At 37.9% G+C, this 18,477-nt stretch overlaps 1 protein-coding gene across 3 annotated transcripts in view; it reads left to right on the top strand.

The window, feature by feature from the left end:
* Positions 1-687: 687 nt before the first annotated feature.
* Positions 688-18,477, top strand: part of LOC145982006 (U2 snRNP-associated SURP motif-containing protein) — an 89,613-nt gene continuing 71,823 nt past the window's right edge. For 2 of the 3 annotated variants that reach the window (XM_083115545.1, XM_083115544.1), the window contains exons 1-4: positions 688-869; positions 9,260-9,319; positions 9,928-9,971; positions 16,516-16,620. In XM_083115545.1, the coding sequence (XP_082971671.1) occupies positions 717-869; positions 9,260-9,319; positions 9,928-9,971; positions 16,516-16,620 (362 nt within the window). In that variant the 5' untranslated portion in view covers positions 688-716. The remainder of the gene's footprint in view (positions 870-9,259; positions 9,320-9,927; positions 9,972-16,515; positions 16,621-18,477) is intronic. The other variant, XM_083115546.1, reaches the window with a different exon arrangement.

Genomic DNA, 18,477 nt, shown 5'->3' with positions numbered 1-18,477 from the left:
CTCTCGTCCTTCACTGAAATGCCTGAGCCATTCAAATACAAGCATACAGGATAAACAATTGTCCCTATAGACTTGCTAAAACATGTGAAACGTTTCCGCAGAACTTTTACCCAAGAGCGCACAAAACTCTGTTTGCTCTTCGTTCCATGTTGAAATCATGACGCACTTTCACGACACGTGCCCACATTCAACTATGCCACAAGCGGCAATGTCGCTCAAGGTCAACGAGCTCTGCGTCGATTGTTATTTGTTTGCACCACGTAACGCTTGCACAGTGGCACCACCTACCGAGGGAAAAAAAACAATCTCTATTTCAAATTGCCGCACTGTGTATATTTGTATGCATAAAAATTACAAAGTAGCAGAATGTTACACTAAATTACAGGCTATTTGTTAATGTCAGATTGGTAGAATTTAGGTAATTTTACCAAAAAGCCACACCACCTGAGTACTGATTAATCTAGCCCAACCCTAAATTTCACTAATACCCTTATGTAACCACTGTTAGTGAGGTTGAAATGTTGGATTCAAAAATGTTTACGAAACGAAGGTGCATTACCTTATATCACTGTTGTCTAACTGATTCAAAAGATTTAAATGTCTAGGAATGTTTTACTGGAAAGAGGTAAGTTAGTCCAGTTGTAACCTGTCTCATGCTTATTTATTTTGAGTTTTCCTGTTGAATATAGTGTTTGCTCTCTGCAGGCAAAGAAGTAATGAACTATGAGATGAAACTAGGTTGGGGGAAGGCTGTGCCTATCCCCCCTCACCCCATTTACATTCCACCAGCAATGATGGAGCTGACCCTACCTCCGCCTCCTTCGGGACTGCCTTTCAATGCTCAGCCAGACCGGAGGGACAAACACAAGGTACTTGGGGATCAATGTTCAACATTTTTGATTCTGCTAAACATGTTTATTTTCACTGGTGGATAAGTATTTTATGTTTGTGTTGATTTTTATGCAAGAGCTATGTCGACTTGATGTGCCACATGAAAGATGAAAATAGTCGGTCAGTCTTCTGACAGTCTTACACCTGTTCTGTCTGGGAAAGAACACTAACAGTATTCTTTAGCATTCTTCATAAAAAAAAAGTGCCTGCCGTGAAGACATCGTTTGGCTCCTTAATGTTTCACACAGAACATACACTTGTCATTTATGTCAATATGATCATAATATTTTGGCCACCCATACACTTTCTGCATCATTTTCCCAGTATTTTCATGAATTGTGGGCTTGTAATACACTTGAGATTTGAATAAGGTAATTTCTTGATCTTCAGAACAAATTTTCCAGTCTACTATATATATATAGTAGTCCTTCTACATACGCTAAGTGATCAAAAGTATCCGGACACACTGCGAAACGTGTGTTTATCATAGAAGGCGACACAGAACTGCCATCTACCGCGTGGAACACATATTCAGCGAACTCAGTAGTCTACAGACAGTGAGAGACAGCAGTATGGGATGATCTGAGGAACTCACAGACTTTCAACGTGGTCAGTTGGTTGGGTGTCACTTGTGTAGGAAGTCTCTGTGTGAGATTTCCACCCTCCTAAACATCCCTCTGTCCACTGTTTCCGATGTTCTAGAGAAGGGATGTGTACAACCCAAAAGCATGCACGCCAACCTCCCATCTTGACTTCCAGAGACCATCGAGTGTTGAAGAGGGTCGTACAGCATTATCGTCAATCATCCATCGCCACCAACACACACAGGAATTCCTAACTGCATCAGGATGTACTCCAAGCACCATTACTGTTCGGCACAAGGTGCGGCAACTTGATTTCCATGGCCGAGCAGCTGCCCATAAGTCAAACATCACACAGACAAATGCCAAACGCCGCCTCGTGTGGTGCAAGGAGCATCTTAACTGGACCATAGAACAGTGGAAAACCGTTGTGTGGAGTGATGAATCACAGTACACAATGTGGCGATCCGATGGTAGGGTGTGGGTGTGGCAAATGCCTGGTGAACGACATCTACCAGCCTGTATAGTGCAGACAGTGAAATTCGGAGGTGGCGGGGTTACAGTGTTTTCATGTTTCTCCTGGAGGGGGCTTAGCCCCCTTGTTGCTTTACATGGCAATGTCACGGCACAAGCGTACGTTGACATTTTAACAGCTTTCATGCTGCCTACCGTTGAAGACCAGTTCGGGGATGACCATTGTGTCTTTCAACACGACCGAGCACTCGTCCATACTGCAGGGCTTGTGGAGGAGTGGTTTGACGACAACAATGTTCCACTAATGGACTGGCCTGCGCAGAGTCCTGATTTGAATCCCATAGAACATCTCTGGGATGTTTTGTAGTGCCGACTTCGTGCTAGACCACACCGATCCACATCAATACCTCTTCTCATTTTGGCACTCTGCGAGGAATCCTCAGGAAACCTTCCAGCACCTAATTGAAAGTATGCTTGTGAGAGTGAACGCTGTCATCAAGGCTAAGGGTGGGCCAACACTGTATTGACTGCCAGTGTTCCCGATGGAGAGTTGCCTAAACTTGTACAGATGGGTGACGGATACTTCTGATCACATAGAGTATATTTCCTGCTGAACAATCCTACTACATTGGTATTTCATGCTTTATTTCCTTTGAGTTAAGACCAACTTTTTCATTGAAAGGAACGACTACAAAGCTTTCCTTGCCTTTTCTTTATATATATAGTTTAATATCATTACTAATTTCCATCGCATCAGATATTGATATTCATAAAGAAAATTATGCCAATGTGCAATGTTCCAGTGGATGAGAACAGTTCATTCTTTTCACAACTTCGATGACACTTAATCTACCAGATTGTTGAACAAGTTATCTGATACATGGCTTATATCAGTATTTCTATATCTTCCAAGTAAGATTTGTTTCAAGTTGGTTGACTTCACTGGAAAAAAAGTGATTGGTTCATTTTGTATGTTCAGATTTTATAACACACAATTTTGTGTGGTCTTGCATATTGATTGTACACATTGTGTACTGATTATGATCATCAGTTAATGTTACATAATTTTCCATTTCTAATTTTTAGATATATTTATCTCTCTTTTCAACCCAGATCATTTGAGAATTGCCAAACAGCATCGGTTGGCTATAATACTTAAGCATGTTTCTGCAAACTGATTTCTCAACTTTTAACCCAAAGTTTCAGATTTGTGTGTGTGTCGCAAATGAGAAGGAAATAGGAAACAATCATCAGACATTGGAACATTTTCGTGGCTGCAGGCTTGGAGATCCTGTTGTTATAGTTCACTGTTATCAACATGTGTGTGAATTGATTGAGAGTTGTGACAATGTGTTGTGGTCACAGGGGTAGAATTTCATCTCTCAACTTCAAACGAGTGCAGTAGAACCCCAGTTTTGAAATTTCCTGCATTATACACTGATTCCAATAAAACATTACAAAATCTACCCACATCTTAAAATTCTTCTCTAGGTCACAGAAAACATCAAGATTCCACTGTACTTAATTTCTGAAGAGGGTTTCAATATCTTTGTCAGTTTTCAGGTGAAAAGTGCTTGTTTCTGTAAACTGTGTATATTTTTGGTAAATGATATGTGTTCGTTTGAAATAATTTCTTAATGTGTATACCTGGAAATTTTGTAATGTGTGAAGTATTTTGTACCCCGTGAATATGTGCACTCATGTAAGAATCCACCTTTCTTCCACAATTCATGAATTTAGTGCACAGGTGGGGGACTAGCGAAGTTTTGAGGTGCCTACATAATGCATGTCCAATATAAAAATATGTGTGCACAAATTTGACTCATCATTTGCCATGTCCTCTGCACAGCTGTGTTTTCAAAGTTTCTGTTTCCTTCACTGATTTTAGTACAATCCTCCATTTCCCCCTTACATCAATTTTTGTTATGAGGCCGTGCATCGTCGTGCAAAAGCTGCACTGTTTTTTTAATGGAGTTGCCCATGTTTTAACTTTCCTGGCAACCATGCATGACCTACAAGGCTGACAGAATGGCATAATGGGAAACCCGTACACCAAACCATTTGGGAATGGAAAATGACTTGTCCTGCAAATTGTAGGAATTTTTGCAGGTCTTCTGGTTTTGTTTAACAGATATACTATTACCACATTTTTTATCTGAAAATGTTCGGAAAACATTGGTGAGAATGAACAATGTAAGTACACTGTTGATCATACAGTGCCATGCAAAACACATTGTTTTGTTTTTCAAACTTCGTAGATTCAAGTGAATTTTCTATATGATGGGCAGCAAGGTAGGTTCCTCCATATCAGCAGGTGGTAAATCAGTTCAGGCTATTTACAAAATTATTAATTATCTTTATTTGATAAAATTATTTTCAACCTTGATTTTTTTTGATTTTTTCAACCTTGCAAAAAGGGACACTTTTATTCTTATCACTGTAATACATGAATGCTTTCAGCAACAGTCACCAAACTGGTTACTGTCAACACACACTAGTACTTGGTTGCAAAACCCTTAGCATCAATCTCAGCCTCGCACCTGCATGGCGTGGAGTCTATCACGAACTGAGGGACCTTGCCCCATTCTTCCTTCGGCTGAGCAAACTTATTGGCTGCATTTGTGTGGCTGTCTTGTTCTTGAGACACAAGCTGCACCTCGTCCCACGTGTTTTATGGGCTGCAAGTACAGACTGTCCTTGTCACTATGTGAGTCATGTGACTAGGGGTGATCCATTCCTGCGTGACCCCCGATGTGTCTTCCTTCTACATGTTGAAGCTGCGTCCAAGATTCTGGCGAGTGAACAGATACATGGCATTTGTGAAGATGTCTGTGTACATATACCAGCCCATATTGCTCTCGATATGGTGGATGGGACCCATCCCAAGTTCAGACAAGCACCCCCACGCCATCGCATTCCTACCACCACACTTGACGGTGGGTAGTTGCTACTCGGTGGTGTACATTTTGCCTTTCGTATGTCATACCCACTCCCCACCACCTGTTTCAAAGAAAAGGTATTTGGTGTCATCAGTCCACAGCACATCGTTCCACTGACTGCACGTCCATTTCACACCTTCCTGTTCTTGATGAAGATCAATGGCTTCTTCACAGGCCAACGTCCAAACAGTTCCTCCATCCTCAGTTCCATTATTTCCCGAGTAATGTACCCTGCAGACAGGTGGGGGTTGGCACGGGCACAATGTAGAATGTTCAAATCGTACAGGAAATCAGTCACAAGCGACCACCCAGGTTTGCCTTCTGGCAATCCATGCTGAGATTGCAAGCACCTTGGAGTCCTAGCCATCTTTACAAATAAAAACGAAATAAAATTGATGCAAGAAAACAAAGAAAAGTAGACAAATGCCAAACGATCATTTTCACATATTTGCAAATATCTTAAAAACCCTTTAAAAAATATTTTTGATTCACCAAATCACACCAAATTGGCAGGCACACATGCGTGCAACTTCAAAGCACAAGAAAATGTATCGCAAAAAACCACAATGTTGATAAACTTTTGCACGGCACTGTAACATGCAGCACGTGGCTAGTGAGTGAACTTGTTTACATGGCATATTGATCCAAACAATACCTGAAATAAAATTTCCCTGCAGTAAATGATTGTACACTGCATGCAGTTTGGTATTTTCTGTCAAGTAAAATCATTCTGCTGAAAATATATACCTGTTATATCTACCCACACACATGCCACATCTTTGTTGTTCCTAAAACTGTTACATTTGTATGGGAATATCTACAGTATCCCAGATGCATATGTGATACTATTCCCATAAATCTATGTTGTTACCTGTTGAACTTGCAAGTACTTTTAGGGGGATTTCAGACCGAAGTGACAGACAACACATGCTGTTTGGGAACGAGCCAGTCAGCAGCAACATTTCACAGTGTAGTGGCATAACAGGCCACACAAGCCTGTGCATGATTGGTGAAATCCTCAAGTGACACATGTTTCCTCTTGCTTGTCGCTTCTGTGTGAATTTTAACTTCCAGAAAGTCATAAGGAAGCCTTCAAAAGCTTCAAAAACTAGTTTTGTAACTTCCTCCGCAATTGTTAGCGCCAGTGTTTGTGCAATTTATAATCAAGAGGTGCAAGGTTCAGTTCAATATTTCAGTGGTTCTGGATACTACTTCAGTAGCTCCTGCTGTAATGAATTGATAGTGCTCTCACCTTTGGTGTGAGTGGTCCTAGTTTCAAGCCCTGGTTGGGGACTACTTTCATGAAGATAATTGAGGAGCACTTGTAAAGAAGTAGCATGCTCCACTGTAAAAAGTCAGTTAACAGTGGTAATGGTATTTAAAGTGCTGAGGATGCATCACTTACCAAAATGCAACTTGTTAGTCCTTGCCCCTCAAAGGCTCTTGCACTATGGATTTTTTTTTTTAGTTTTTTTTTTTATCATGCCTGTATGATTACAGCACTTCACATCATGAATGAAATCACCTTTTTCTGATTAAAAAGTAATAATAATGCACTTTTCAATGCCTTCCATGTACCAGGGTGAAAGTAGGGCTGTTCAGTATTTCAATATATTGCGTCATGTGTTAATATTGACTTTGATATTTATGTATCAGTGTTACCACTATTGATACATTAATATCTAAATGTCGATATTGATATCGACAATACTGATTTTCCAATACTTGATATCAGGGGCCTCAGGTTTGAATCTCTCCCTGAGCTTGGATGTTTGTGTGTCCCCCTTCGTCAATTTCATCTTATCATTCATCCTCATCTTCATGATCGGCCAAAGTGTCAGAAAAGCGAAGTAAAATAAACCAATCAACTGACCAATACCTGATATTTTCAGTACTCAATATATCGAGAGAAAAGAACAATATTACACAACCCTACAAGTGTAATAAAATTTCCCTGCAGATAATGTTCCTGCATTTTTTGTTTCTACAACTGAAAGTTGCAGTTTCTTAATGCAAATAATGTGATCCTCAAAATTAGGATATTTGCATTTTTTTTCTAATTCCCCCTCCCACTTTTCTGGTGCACCTAACTGCACAACATGCTACAACGTCAGGGATCCTTTCTAAGGTTTGAACAATTTGTTCATTTATTTCATTGCTTCATTATTCATCATCATCATTGTTGCAATTATCCCAGAGAGGTAGAAAAGTATCATGGAGTAACAAAAATTACAAATACAGAACTGTGCATAAAACTCAAGATTTCCCACATCACCAAGTGTAATTCTCTCTTTCGGAATGAGATGTCATGGTTTTGATTCCCAGTGAGTGCAGAATTTTAGTACGAATCCAGATTTATATGGACAAGTAAGGAACTACATGAATACCGTATTTATGTGCGTATAATGCACACCCTGGTTTTTGATGGGGAAATGTGACAAACAACTATATCTCATATATAATGTGCCGTACAATCCAGTTTCAAGAAATGACTTTCTTAGTTGTAGATTGTAAAGCTGTTGCTATACCGGTCAAGAGTGAAGGACATCATACCTATTCAATGCGTCACCTGTTGCTATGTGGACCAACCCATGGCACCTCCCCTTCCCTCTTGCTCCACTGAGTTTAGCATCCCAAATCTTTCTCTTTAACCACCTTATTTATTTCTATTGGTATCTGCCGATATAGGCATATCGGTTTATCGGTAAAATTACCGATTATTTTACCGATCCGATATATCGATAAATATCCTATAATTTAGTGCAAAATTCTGCCATTTTGTTGTAATTTTTATGGATAATCTCCATGCCCATCTTTCTAAAAAAAAGTAAATGTCTAAATATTCAACTTCTTTTGCACTTGAGTCACCTTGAAACACACATTTATTAAGGAGATCAATGATCATTTCAGGTTCTTCAAGGACCATTTCTAATTTTATATCGGATCGGTATCGGTAAATTTTATATCGGTACTTTATCGGTATTGGCCAAAATTTCATATCAGCCATCCCTAATTTTAATTAATGTTTTCTCCTTATCTTATCTTTCATCCAAAGTACCATAAAAATCACAATGTTCCTTCTTTTGTGATGAGCTTATTTCAATCGCATTTCACATTAGTGTCGCTATCTTGAATGGAATACTGTTGCCATATTCAGAAACTGCAGGAATTAAGCTTTCCAAAGATATATGTATAACATGATAGGGTTCCATGAAAAATCAATGCAAGTGTCATGAAATCATGGAGTGACCCTGTACGGTTTCATGTTGGTTGTCTGAATTATAAAATTTTGGAAAAAAGTGTGTATTATACGTGAGTAAATATGGTGTACCAATGTAGCTGTCTTTGGGCTACAAAAACCAGAGTGGTTATCACAGCATGCTACGATGCCACAGGTCCCAGGTTTGAATCCCAGCCAGGTTATGGGTTTTCTTTGTGTCCCTTCATCAGTTTCATCATATCATCACTCATCCTCAAAAGTGACAGAAAAGCAACTGGGAGAATTAATTAGCGATGGAACATCATGAAGGCCAGTTGCTTGTCTGCTAGAGTAACTTCTCAAGATTTTAACCAGAAAGTTAAAATGTTCTCTAGTTTCTTTGCTGTGAATATGCCTTTGCCTTTATCAGAATACTAACGAAATAAACATTCGTATTTCCAGCTTCTAATACTTCAGCTGCATAACTATTTTAGTATAGAGTCAAACGTGGATATGTTTTCAATGTTTCGCATAGAAGCGACGGGAACTAAACTACAACAATTCAAAAGCTCCATTTTTTTTGCACATGATTGCTATAATCATAACATTCGAGATACACCTTGAGAATTAAATTATTTTGGCTCAGAATCAACCTTTTGTTTCAGTAGACGCTAAATTTGAAAATGATATATAATTTCTATACTAACCTGTTCCTTATTTCTGTAAATATATTTAGTTTAACTAAATTTTCTACTTCTCCGATTGCTAAAATGATCATACCCATTTCTAACTGGATTATAGGCATATGTTGTTAGATGGGTCTTGCTTTTTTCACTATCATTTATTTTAATTATTCTGTTTCATATATATTTTTTTTATGTCAGTGTCTTAAATACCATCACTGGATTAATATTTAAAATGTGATTTGAGATAATTGTAGTATATTTTCTTTCATCTCTATTTTGATACAGTGTGAATGCAATTTTTGTTCCTTGATATATATATAATTTTTTTTCTGTATTTTTTTAACGTCCTCTATTCTTACCTTTGTGCTTTTGATTATCCTTTAACTCTTATCCCTTCCTTTTAAAAAAAGTATTGTTGACTGCTCATGGTTGGATGTGCATTGTTGTTTTGTGTAAGAATAATTCACTATATTGTTGCTGTAAATTTAGGTTCCGGCATCTGGGACTCCTTATTCTTGCGACCTTCAGGAGAAGGAGGATTTTGACAAGGTAACTGCACTACTCTCAAAACCTATCCTTCATTTGTTTTTGCATACTGTTTCATGACTTAATTGAAAGGACTAAACCTTTTCATTATCCCAAAGAGTAGGAGAGGAAAGCAATTTTTGGACCTTTCCTTTTGCCACCTTCGTCTTAGTTCTCGTAACATTCAACATAAATTTCACATCTTTTCCTTGTCTTCAACCATTTTATACAGAGTGTTTATGTGATTATATTTTGATTTTTGCATTTTTCTCTTTATCATGCAATGTAGTGTTGGAATTGATCAGTTTTATAATGAAGTTATGTAAATATGTAGATGTGTTAGCTTTTGTTATATTGTTAAGGGTCATGTAGAAACCTACACTAGTTAGCTGTCAATGCAGAACTTTAATATTTGCTTAGGGTTGACACTTAATGATTTTTCAAGAGTCAAAACTTACTAATCTGAGATAAAAATTGGGGATTTTTCCTGTTAGTGTACACTTTTGCAACATTTTCTCATTTTTTACTCTATATATAAAAGAGAAAAAAACATAGTAAGGATTGTATAGCATGTAGAACAAGAAATATGGAAAGTGATGTTGTTTTGATGGTTGGTGCTGCTTTCCTCGCAGATTTTATCCCAGGCAGTTGTCAAAGTGGTTATCCCAACTGAAAGGTAATGTAAACCACTGATTCTCTCTTTTCTGCCTGTAGGCATTATGGGTAAGTTTGTACCTTGATTTCGCAGAACCCTTTGCGAAAATCGGCACGGAACTTTTTTTTTAACTTTTTTTGTTTGACCCTCGTACATTTTTTAAAGTTTCCTTTTTTTACCAGTGTCTTTTTTGAATATTAATGTTACGTTGATAAGTGGATGTAGAAAAAGGAAACTGCTGCTGGGGTTCTGCGAATTATGTATGAGTTGTAGTTCATCTTCCGAATTGTAGAAACAGGAGTTGGTCTAAGAGAGAATCAGACAGGATCGCAGAGAGGAGAGGAGGCAGGAACGAAGCCACGATGCTCCTGAGAAGATGCAAACTTCGGAGATTCTTCTGGTCTTGCCTCCGTAATGGTGCTGCTCATGTGTAAATTTATTATTCACGAACAACCCTTCAGAGATTTAAGCTTACTATGTAAGAATTTAATTTGTTGCATGCCATTATTATACTTCTCATGAAGATCTTCATTTGAATTGGCAGTTAAATTTATTGTTTCTCTATCAACACAAACATTTATATTTTGGTAACAATCGGGGAATATTTTTCAGGTCCACTGTAACCAATGTTGCAATCTGTTGTTAGATTTTCCCTCAATATTACTGTATTTTTATCCACGATTTCCTGGAAATTGCATACTCACTTATTTTAATTTACTTAAAAAAAATTGTGATATTTTCTTGGAAAATAATTTTGTGGAGTACTGGAATAGGTTAGCCTATGGTGAATAACCTATCAGGTTGGAAACATTTTTACAGACGACATGAAACAAAATCATTATAAAAGAAGTTATATACCACAAACTTTAATAACATAGGAGTAGAATGAGGAAAAGTGCCGGAATGGTCGATAAAACAAACATATGTAAAGTAGGAGACAATAAACACCAAACACAAAAGAAAGGTTGATATTTCGCACCTGGCTGCATGTTCACAGAAGAAGAAAACAGATGAAATTTAAAAAGTAAAATACAGTTGAAAAAGTATGATGTACTACTGCCTTGGTGGCAGAATACATTGCGCACTTAACTTATGGTCTTGCCACTTACGGTCACAGACTTGAGTACTGGCATTGGTATATCTTTGTGAGTGAGTATTTGAGTATTCATTCATCAATATGTATTTATCGGTCATCTCCATTGTCATGATTAGACTCAAGAGTCACAAGGGTGACATTTAAAGGAAAAATATAAATGTAAATAGCCAATGTAATGTAATATTGTTTGTGATGCAATTTCTGCAATAATGTGTTGAGAGAAATTGCTATGAATGGGAGTTTTGAAAACGTTACCATTTTACATTAATTGGCATATGGCATAATTTGTCATGATTCACCATTTTAAGAGACCAACATTATGATGTAATGTTTATAGATTCTTAAAATCATTAGTGCAAATGTTTACATAAGGAGCTGAATGATATTTCACTTCCGCTATAAATGTTTGTAACCCGATAACTTTGATTTGTGTTTTGCATTAGGAAAACACACTAAGACATGTATTTACAGAACATGTGAATATTGCTTTTACATTGAATTGTGGGAGTAGGTTACCCACAGCTGATAAAGATGTTGGATTATAATTTCTGGAAGATGAGTCCCTTAAAATTTAGAAAATGGGTGATATCTGTAAATGACACATGCAATTTTCTCATGAGTACACATGGAGTTACTGCTTGGTGGACCTGACTGATATTATCTGTTTGCCAGTTTGCTTAAAAATGTTCACATTAAGCCATCTTAAGAGCAATGAAACATAGATCATGTTATGTACCACAAAAGACATGTAATCTGATCTGTGTTGCACTGTTCATAAGGCACAAATGCTTTTCTAGGAAAACAAATGTTATATTTTGAAGTTATTATCCCGAACATAGACGAGAATTTTTATCATGCAGTTTTTCCTTTATTAAGTGTAGGCATTTAATTTTTACATTCTCTTGTGATATCATTTTCTTTGAGGGGTTGTTTGAATATTCTGATCTTACTTCTCGTTAGTTCTTCCACCCATTTCTGTGAGTATATTAGGCAACATAGTTACAGTCACAAGTGGAGACCATATTATTAAAGAGGAGATTGCATGCATATTGTAGTTTCTTAGAAAATGAAATTTGATAGATTTGATTAATGCTTTGTACAGAAGTGTCGGTCAATCTTAGTCATTGATGTGGACCGTGCAGATCCTAATTCAATCTAACAGCATGTGGTGTTTTAGTGCCTATTGATTAATAAATTGACAGATTAAACTCAATAAATTCACTGGCACATTGTACCAAAGCATTACTCTTCTAAGATTTTATTGCACTTTTTTTTTTACTTCAAAGCAGTTCATATTATTTTGTCAAGAAAGTTTTACTTGTACGTTTGTTTTTCTAGAATTTTTCATATTCTGTTTGTCTGGTAATAAAAGGATAAATATGATAATGCCTACCTGCTGACTACCAGACACATCCAACCACTTACATGGTGATGTGTGCTCAGCATGACGAACCCGCAGTCGTTGTAGGTTTTATATGATCAGGTTGCGCTACTCTTTTGTAGCTCCCCAATTTCCTCACGATGGTGGGTGGCCACTGGTCCCATACATAGGCCGAAATCTCAGGAAAAAAGTTGTTACGCTTCCCCCAGGAGACTCGAACTTGTGCGTGCATCCTGTAACCGAAGCCCAAAGCTTCATGCTTTAGACTGCACAACCACAGTTTGGAACAGTAATAAAATGATAGTTTCATATGTTTTCTCCTAAATTCACACAAGTTAAAATAGTAAAATATTAGAGATGGACCGATATTAATTTTTTTCTGGTTCCAGTGAAGGAAAGGTTACGCCTTGCACATTGCAACATACCATCAAGGCTTGCATTGGAGAGTGTTATAGAGCCACATGTTCACAGTCTGCCATTTGTGGAGGTGATATAATCATCAACCCTCTCCCCCAGGTGCTCATTTATTAAGGCTGGGTGAGCCCCAAATTTTCACCTGAAAGCACCCACCCTTGGAATCGAACTCTGCATTGTAAATAAGGGGTCATGGGTTTGATACCTGGCGGAAGCACATAGTGGTTTGGATCCCACTTTAAACTGTTAGGCACAGCCTCAGTCAGTCTATCTGTGCATAAAGTGAACTGAAAATTGAAAACTCCAAAAAATTATATTATGCACTCTACCGACTGGACTACTGTAGCTTGCGCATTAAGTACATTCGAAGCTTGAAATTTCAAATGCTGATGGGCTGAATTAAAGACAGAAGTTGTATTTGATTCTCTTCTCTACAGTTTCATTTCTCTGGCTATTATACTTGGAGTTATTCAATAGGTCGTGTAATATTGCTGACCTGAATGGAAAATGAAATTCCTTTTCCTATGCTTTAGCATCATTCATTAAATTTCCATGCATATGTAAAGTTATTTATGTTGCAGTAAAATAGTGTTCCCGCAAAACGTATTGACATAATTTTTAAATATAACTGGGAATATAAGATTAATAATATTGTCACTATAATTGTGGCTTGAACTGCTTTGAATGGTAATTTTAGTTTAAGGTGACTGAACTTGGTTCTTGGTTATCACATGGTTAGAGTAAAAAATAGATGAATGCATTCGAATATATTCATAAAGTATGTAACACAACTTACCATGCTTTCTCAGAAATGTAAGTACGAGGGACATTCCGAAAGTAAGTTTCATCATTTTTTTTCTACAGAGAAGCTTCATTACAAACAGAAGAATACAATGCCATAACAAAATACAATCTTTGGCTATTTTTCCACATAGTCGCCACCGACATTGATCATTTGTCAAGAATCCCTCCTGGTAAAAATCTGTGCTCAGTGATTTAAGGAAGTTCTTCACATCCTGTTGCATCTCTTCGTTGCTTCCGAAGTGATGTCCCGATAATGCTGACTTCAACGCAGGAAAAAGATGGAAGTCTGATGGGGCAAGATCAGGGCTGTAGGCTGGGTGATTTAATCTCTCCCATCCCAGACAACGAATGTGTTCTGCAGTGACCCTTGCTGTTTGGAGTCTTGCATTGTCGTCCAAGAACAAAACACCTCGACTCGAGCCCTGGTCTCTTGCGTCGAATGGCAGACTTCAGTTTGCTTAGTGTGTGGCAATAGCGTGCCGCACTTCCATTTGTGACCACGTTTCCAGCATACTGGTTTGCACTCGAATGAGCTCGGGCATGTCTGTCTGTCTCTATTCTTCGGCACTCGGTGCATGCGCCATCGCTCCTCTGCTCTCGCTCCTCCCATCGTGAATTCAGGAAAGATTGTATTTTGTTATGGCAATGTGTTTTCTCACTTTGTAATACAGCTTCCCTGTGAAAAAAAATGACAACTTACTTTCTGAATGTCCCTCGTACATTCACAAAAGAAAGGGGGGAAAACGTACCCTGTTTTCATTAATAGTGCTGCAAAAGTACCAGGTAGATAGAAGGGTTATGCTATGTCTATATATCATTGCTGGATTTGAATTAGTTAATTTAAAGTGTAAGGTGTAATCCTTCACCATTTCTAGTCTGTTGTCAGGTCAGCATTAGGGCTATCATTAGAGCTCAGCAGTTGATGACCTAAAGAATCTTACAAAATGACCCATAAAATGGCCTTAAAATTATTTAATTCCATCATAAATTACATGAGAGTAGTTGATTAATTTGATAAAACCTGTTGTTTGATAGTTTAAACTGCCAAGGCATAGGGAAAAGAGCAATTAACTAATTTACTGCTAATGTAGTTTTCTTTATATTTACTTCAAGGTTACATAAAATTTCCGCAATTTTTTTCTGTATAAGTCATTCACGCCTTGCACGATGCTGTAGTCGGTCAGCATCTGAAAATACAGTTGTGTTTCGGATACACGAGATTATGTTTTTTTCATGTTGTGACTAATCTTACATGAAAACCACAGAATAAAGTGATAATAGTGACCAACAAGTGAACCTCAAAAGTAGGCTTCACCCAAAGTATTTACAGTTTCCTGTAGGAAAAATAAATTGACCACAATTAATCTATATCCAAAGATTTCAATTAAAAATAATATAGTGCTTTGCATTTATCTTATTTTCAATCAATGGCATACTTGCTAAAACACCATGTTAGGAAATGTAAATATGTAAGTTATGATAGCAAATTAACCAACTCTCTAGCCTTCTTAAACCTGCTTGGGTGCTATAGAAAAATCTTGAAGCACTACGGACACCGTGTAATGAAGAAGTTTCGGAACCTTTGTTATAACTGAGAAGAAACTGGCCACTGTCAGTTGTAGCATTGTTTTCAGGGCCCAGAAAAAAATACAATTTTTCATCAACTTGCGAGCTTAGTATCTTGAAGTATTGCTTGGAATTTTACCACCAGTACCAGTATACTTTTCCAGACTCAAAAAGTCTTGGTATCCTGAAAGTTATGCAAAATGCATTGAGCAATTCCGGTGCGAGTCCTGCCGTGCATCGGGATTGTCTCTTCATCAATTTCATCCTCATGGTCAAGACCTGAGGATTAGCCAAATGGGATGTAAAATGAGATAAACATAAAATGGCATGTATCCTGTTCGAATGAAGATGGGGACCTATGTTTAATGATTGTCTTTTTTTTAAATTCCATTGGAGAAAAAAATATGTTACTGAGGAGAGCTCCCATGTAGCTCTCTCCTTTGATGGCCAAAATTCCAATGTTGACCCAGCATAGTGGGGAAAATTGGAGGACATACTTGTTGCAGAATTTACCTAGTATATACAACCCAGCTGTACACTGCACCCATAAAAATTACAGTATAATTTGAACATACTGCCGAAAGCATGTGTAGTTGTATTAATACTCCTGACGTTTCGGTATGGGGTAAACATCTGTTTAAATGACGATAACCAAGAGCTTGTAGGTGTATATATGGTGTAAACTTAAGTATGATACTTAATAAATATTAATAATTTTGCATGTTTTCGAAATTATATGAAAAAGTTTAAAGTACAGTACTCTTGAAAGAGATTTTGTTACACTTTATAGAAACAATTGATACTATGTAATGTAAATGCATGCAAGTTACAGTAAGATAAAAATCAATAATTTTTAAGAGGATTAGATAGTAGTTAATTTTTTTCAAATACAACTTTCATATCATTTTAATGTTAATATTAAAATATGTTTGGTTCATGGTTCAAATTGAAAATTCTGGTGCAGTTGTACTGCAGAAATTGCACTTTGTAGCACTCAATCTTTTTCTTCCCTGCTCTACCAACATAAACCTAACAATTAGGGTCTGAAATGCATATGATGAAAGTTTTAACAAAATCACACTGGTGTTGCAGGAAAGTCTGGCCTAACCATCAGCACAACTTAATAAATACACTAGAAAATGTTGTGGTTTTTACAATCACAAAGATGTAAGTTTATTATTTCTTGGAAAGAAAAGTATAAAGTTTTTTCGTGTCAGTTGTAAAAATGACACAGAACTCTTAAAAGGTAAAATTACTGGCAGGGAAGGAAGGGAGAGGTATTCGATGATCTGCTTGCCTTACAGGAATCTTCTATGCCTAATCCATCGTATGATAGAGTTCGTAGTCCGGGAAGGACCCATGTTTGAAGCTATGATTATGAATAGGGAGATTAATAATCCCATGTTCAGGTGAGTTCAGTTGTTATTAATTTATGCACCTTTTTAACAATTTTTTTTAGTGAAAAGTGTAGTGGATAGAATGTAGGCATTCTGTACCAGAGACATGCTAGATTTCGTGGCCTAGCCCTGTACGTATGTTTTTTAGATGTGTGTATGCCTCATGCCATTTCAACTACTGTAGAGGTGGCATCTCCAATAGCGTAGTGGCTAATGCTGTTGCCTTACAGCCAAGGGGTTCTTGGTCTCATTGTCATTGAGGGAACAAATGTAACTTAAAACTATAGGTCCAATCCTGATGATTATCGTAACACAAAACTGGGTTTCATAGAAATTTACGTATAACTGCTATGGTTGAATCTCCCACAGATGTTGCACGTGAGGATATAAATTAGGTTAGAGGTGTTGCAGGTTTCTTTGGGGTAGAAGGTGAATTTGCCGGTGGCAGTGTGGATCTGGAGAGTGCGGGAAGTGACAAATATGGGGCAGGTTTTGTACCTTGGGCGGTTGCATTTGTGGGCAGGTGCGAGTTGATTGTGAGTAGGTGGATTGTGGTGGACCAGGATGTTTTGGAGATTGGGAGGGTGTTTGAAGACAACTCTGGGCTTGTCGGGTAAGATATTTCTGGTGTCAGGATCACTGTGCAGGATGGGAAGGAGGGAACGTAGAGTGTGTCTGATTTTGTTGAGATGGGGTGATATTGGGTGACAAGTGCAGGTGGATTGGTGGCAGGTTTCTTGGTGGGAGTGTATGAAGCAGCTCGGGATATTTGTTTGGTGACCAGGGTGGAAGGATATCCACGGTTGGTCAAGGCGTGGTGTAAGTGGAGGTTATAGTTCTGTCAGGAGGTGGCTGAGGTGTTGAGGCGTTGACCTCTTGAGGGCCAGGGAGAATGGGATGGCTTTCTTGATGTGGAACGGATGGGAGCTGGAGAAGTGTAGGTATTGCATATGGTTGGTAGGTTTGATGTGGATGGAGGTTTCCAAATGTCCTTCCTTCATGTGCACATCCACATCCAGGAAGGTGATTTGGTTGGTGGAGTGAGTCCAGGTGAAATTGATGAAGCTGAAGTGATTAAGTTTGTCTAGGAAGTTGGTCATATATATAGACCAAGCATTTTAGAAATACTTCAGGGGTTACAAAAATTTATTGCAAGTAAACTATTGAACTTAACAATAATGAAACTAGTCCAGAACGATCGAGGAACGCAAACTGTTTGTTTGTTTGCTTGTGTGTGTATGTTTTGTTAAGCTGAGAGTTCACAACCCTGCCACCAGGTGACACTCAAATCACCCAAATCACAACATTTGTTCAATGTTTTGGTCCCCAAGATCACCGCACCTTACACTGTGTGACTTCTTTTTGTGGGGTTTCATCAAAGACACGGTATTTGTCTCCCACCGATGTCACATGATATCGCAGACCTAAGGGAGCATATCATCGTAGTGATAGACACTATCGACAGGCCCATGTTGATATGAATATGACAAGAAGTAGTGTGTCATGTCGCCTTTAGTGCGCACATTGAACATTTATAGTTGTAAAAAAAAGAGCATTTTGCATTCCTCGTTCGTTCACCGCCCCAATGGCACAGTGGTAGTGTCGTCGCCTTGTAATCAAGGGGTCCCGGGTTCGATACCCGGTGGAGTCACATAGTGGTTCAGATCCCACTTTAAACTGAAGGTCCAGTCCCGATTAGCCTTACTGTGCATAAAGTGGACTTAAAACACCAACTCAGTCAAGCATTCCTCGTTCGATCGGACTGGTTTCATTAACGTACATTCAATACTTTACTTGCAATAAATTTTTGTAACCCGTCAATTATTTCTGAAACACTGGATATATAAAAGCCAGAAGTCCTGAAACAGT

This window comes from Lepisma saccharinum, chromosome 30 (assembly GCF_977018435.1).
Source record: "Lepisma saccharinum chromosome 30, izLepSacc3.1, whole genome shotgun sequence".
Lineage (NCBI taxonomy): Eukaryota > Metazoa > Arthropoda > Insecta > Zygentoma > Lepismatidae > Lepisma > Lepisma saccharinum.
This window is presented reverse-complemented; position numbering and strand designations above follow the sequence as displayed.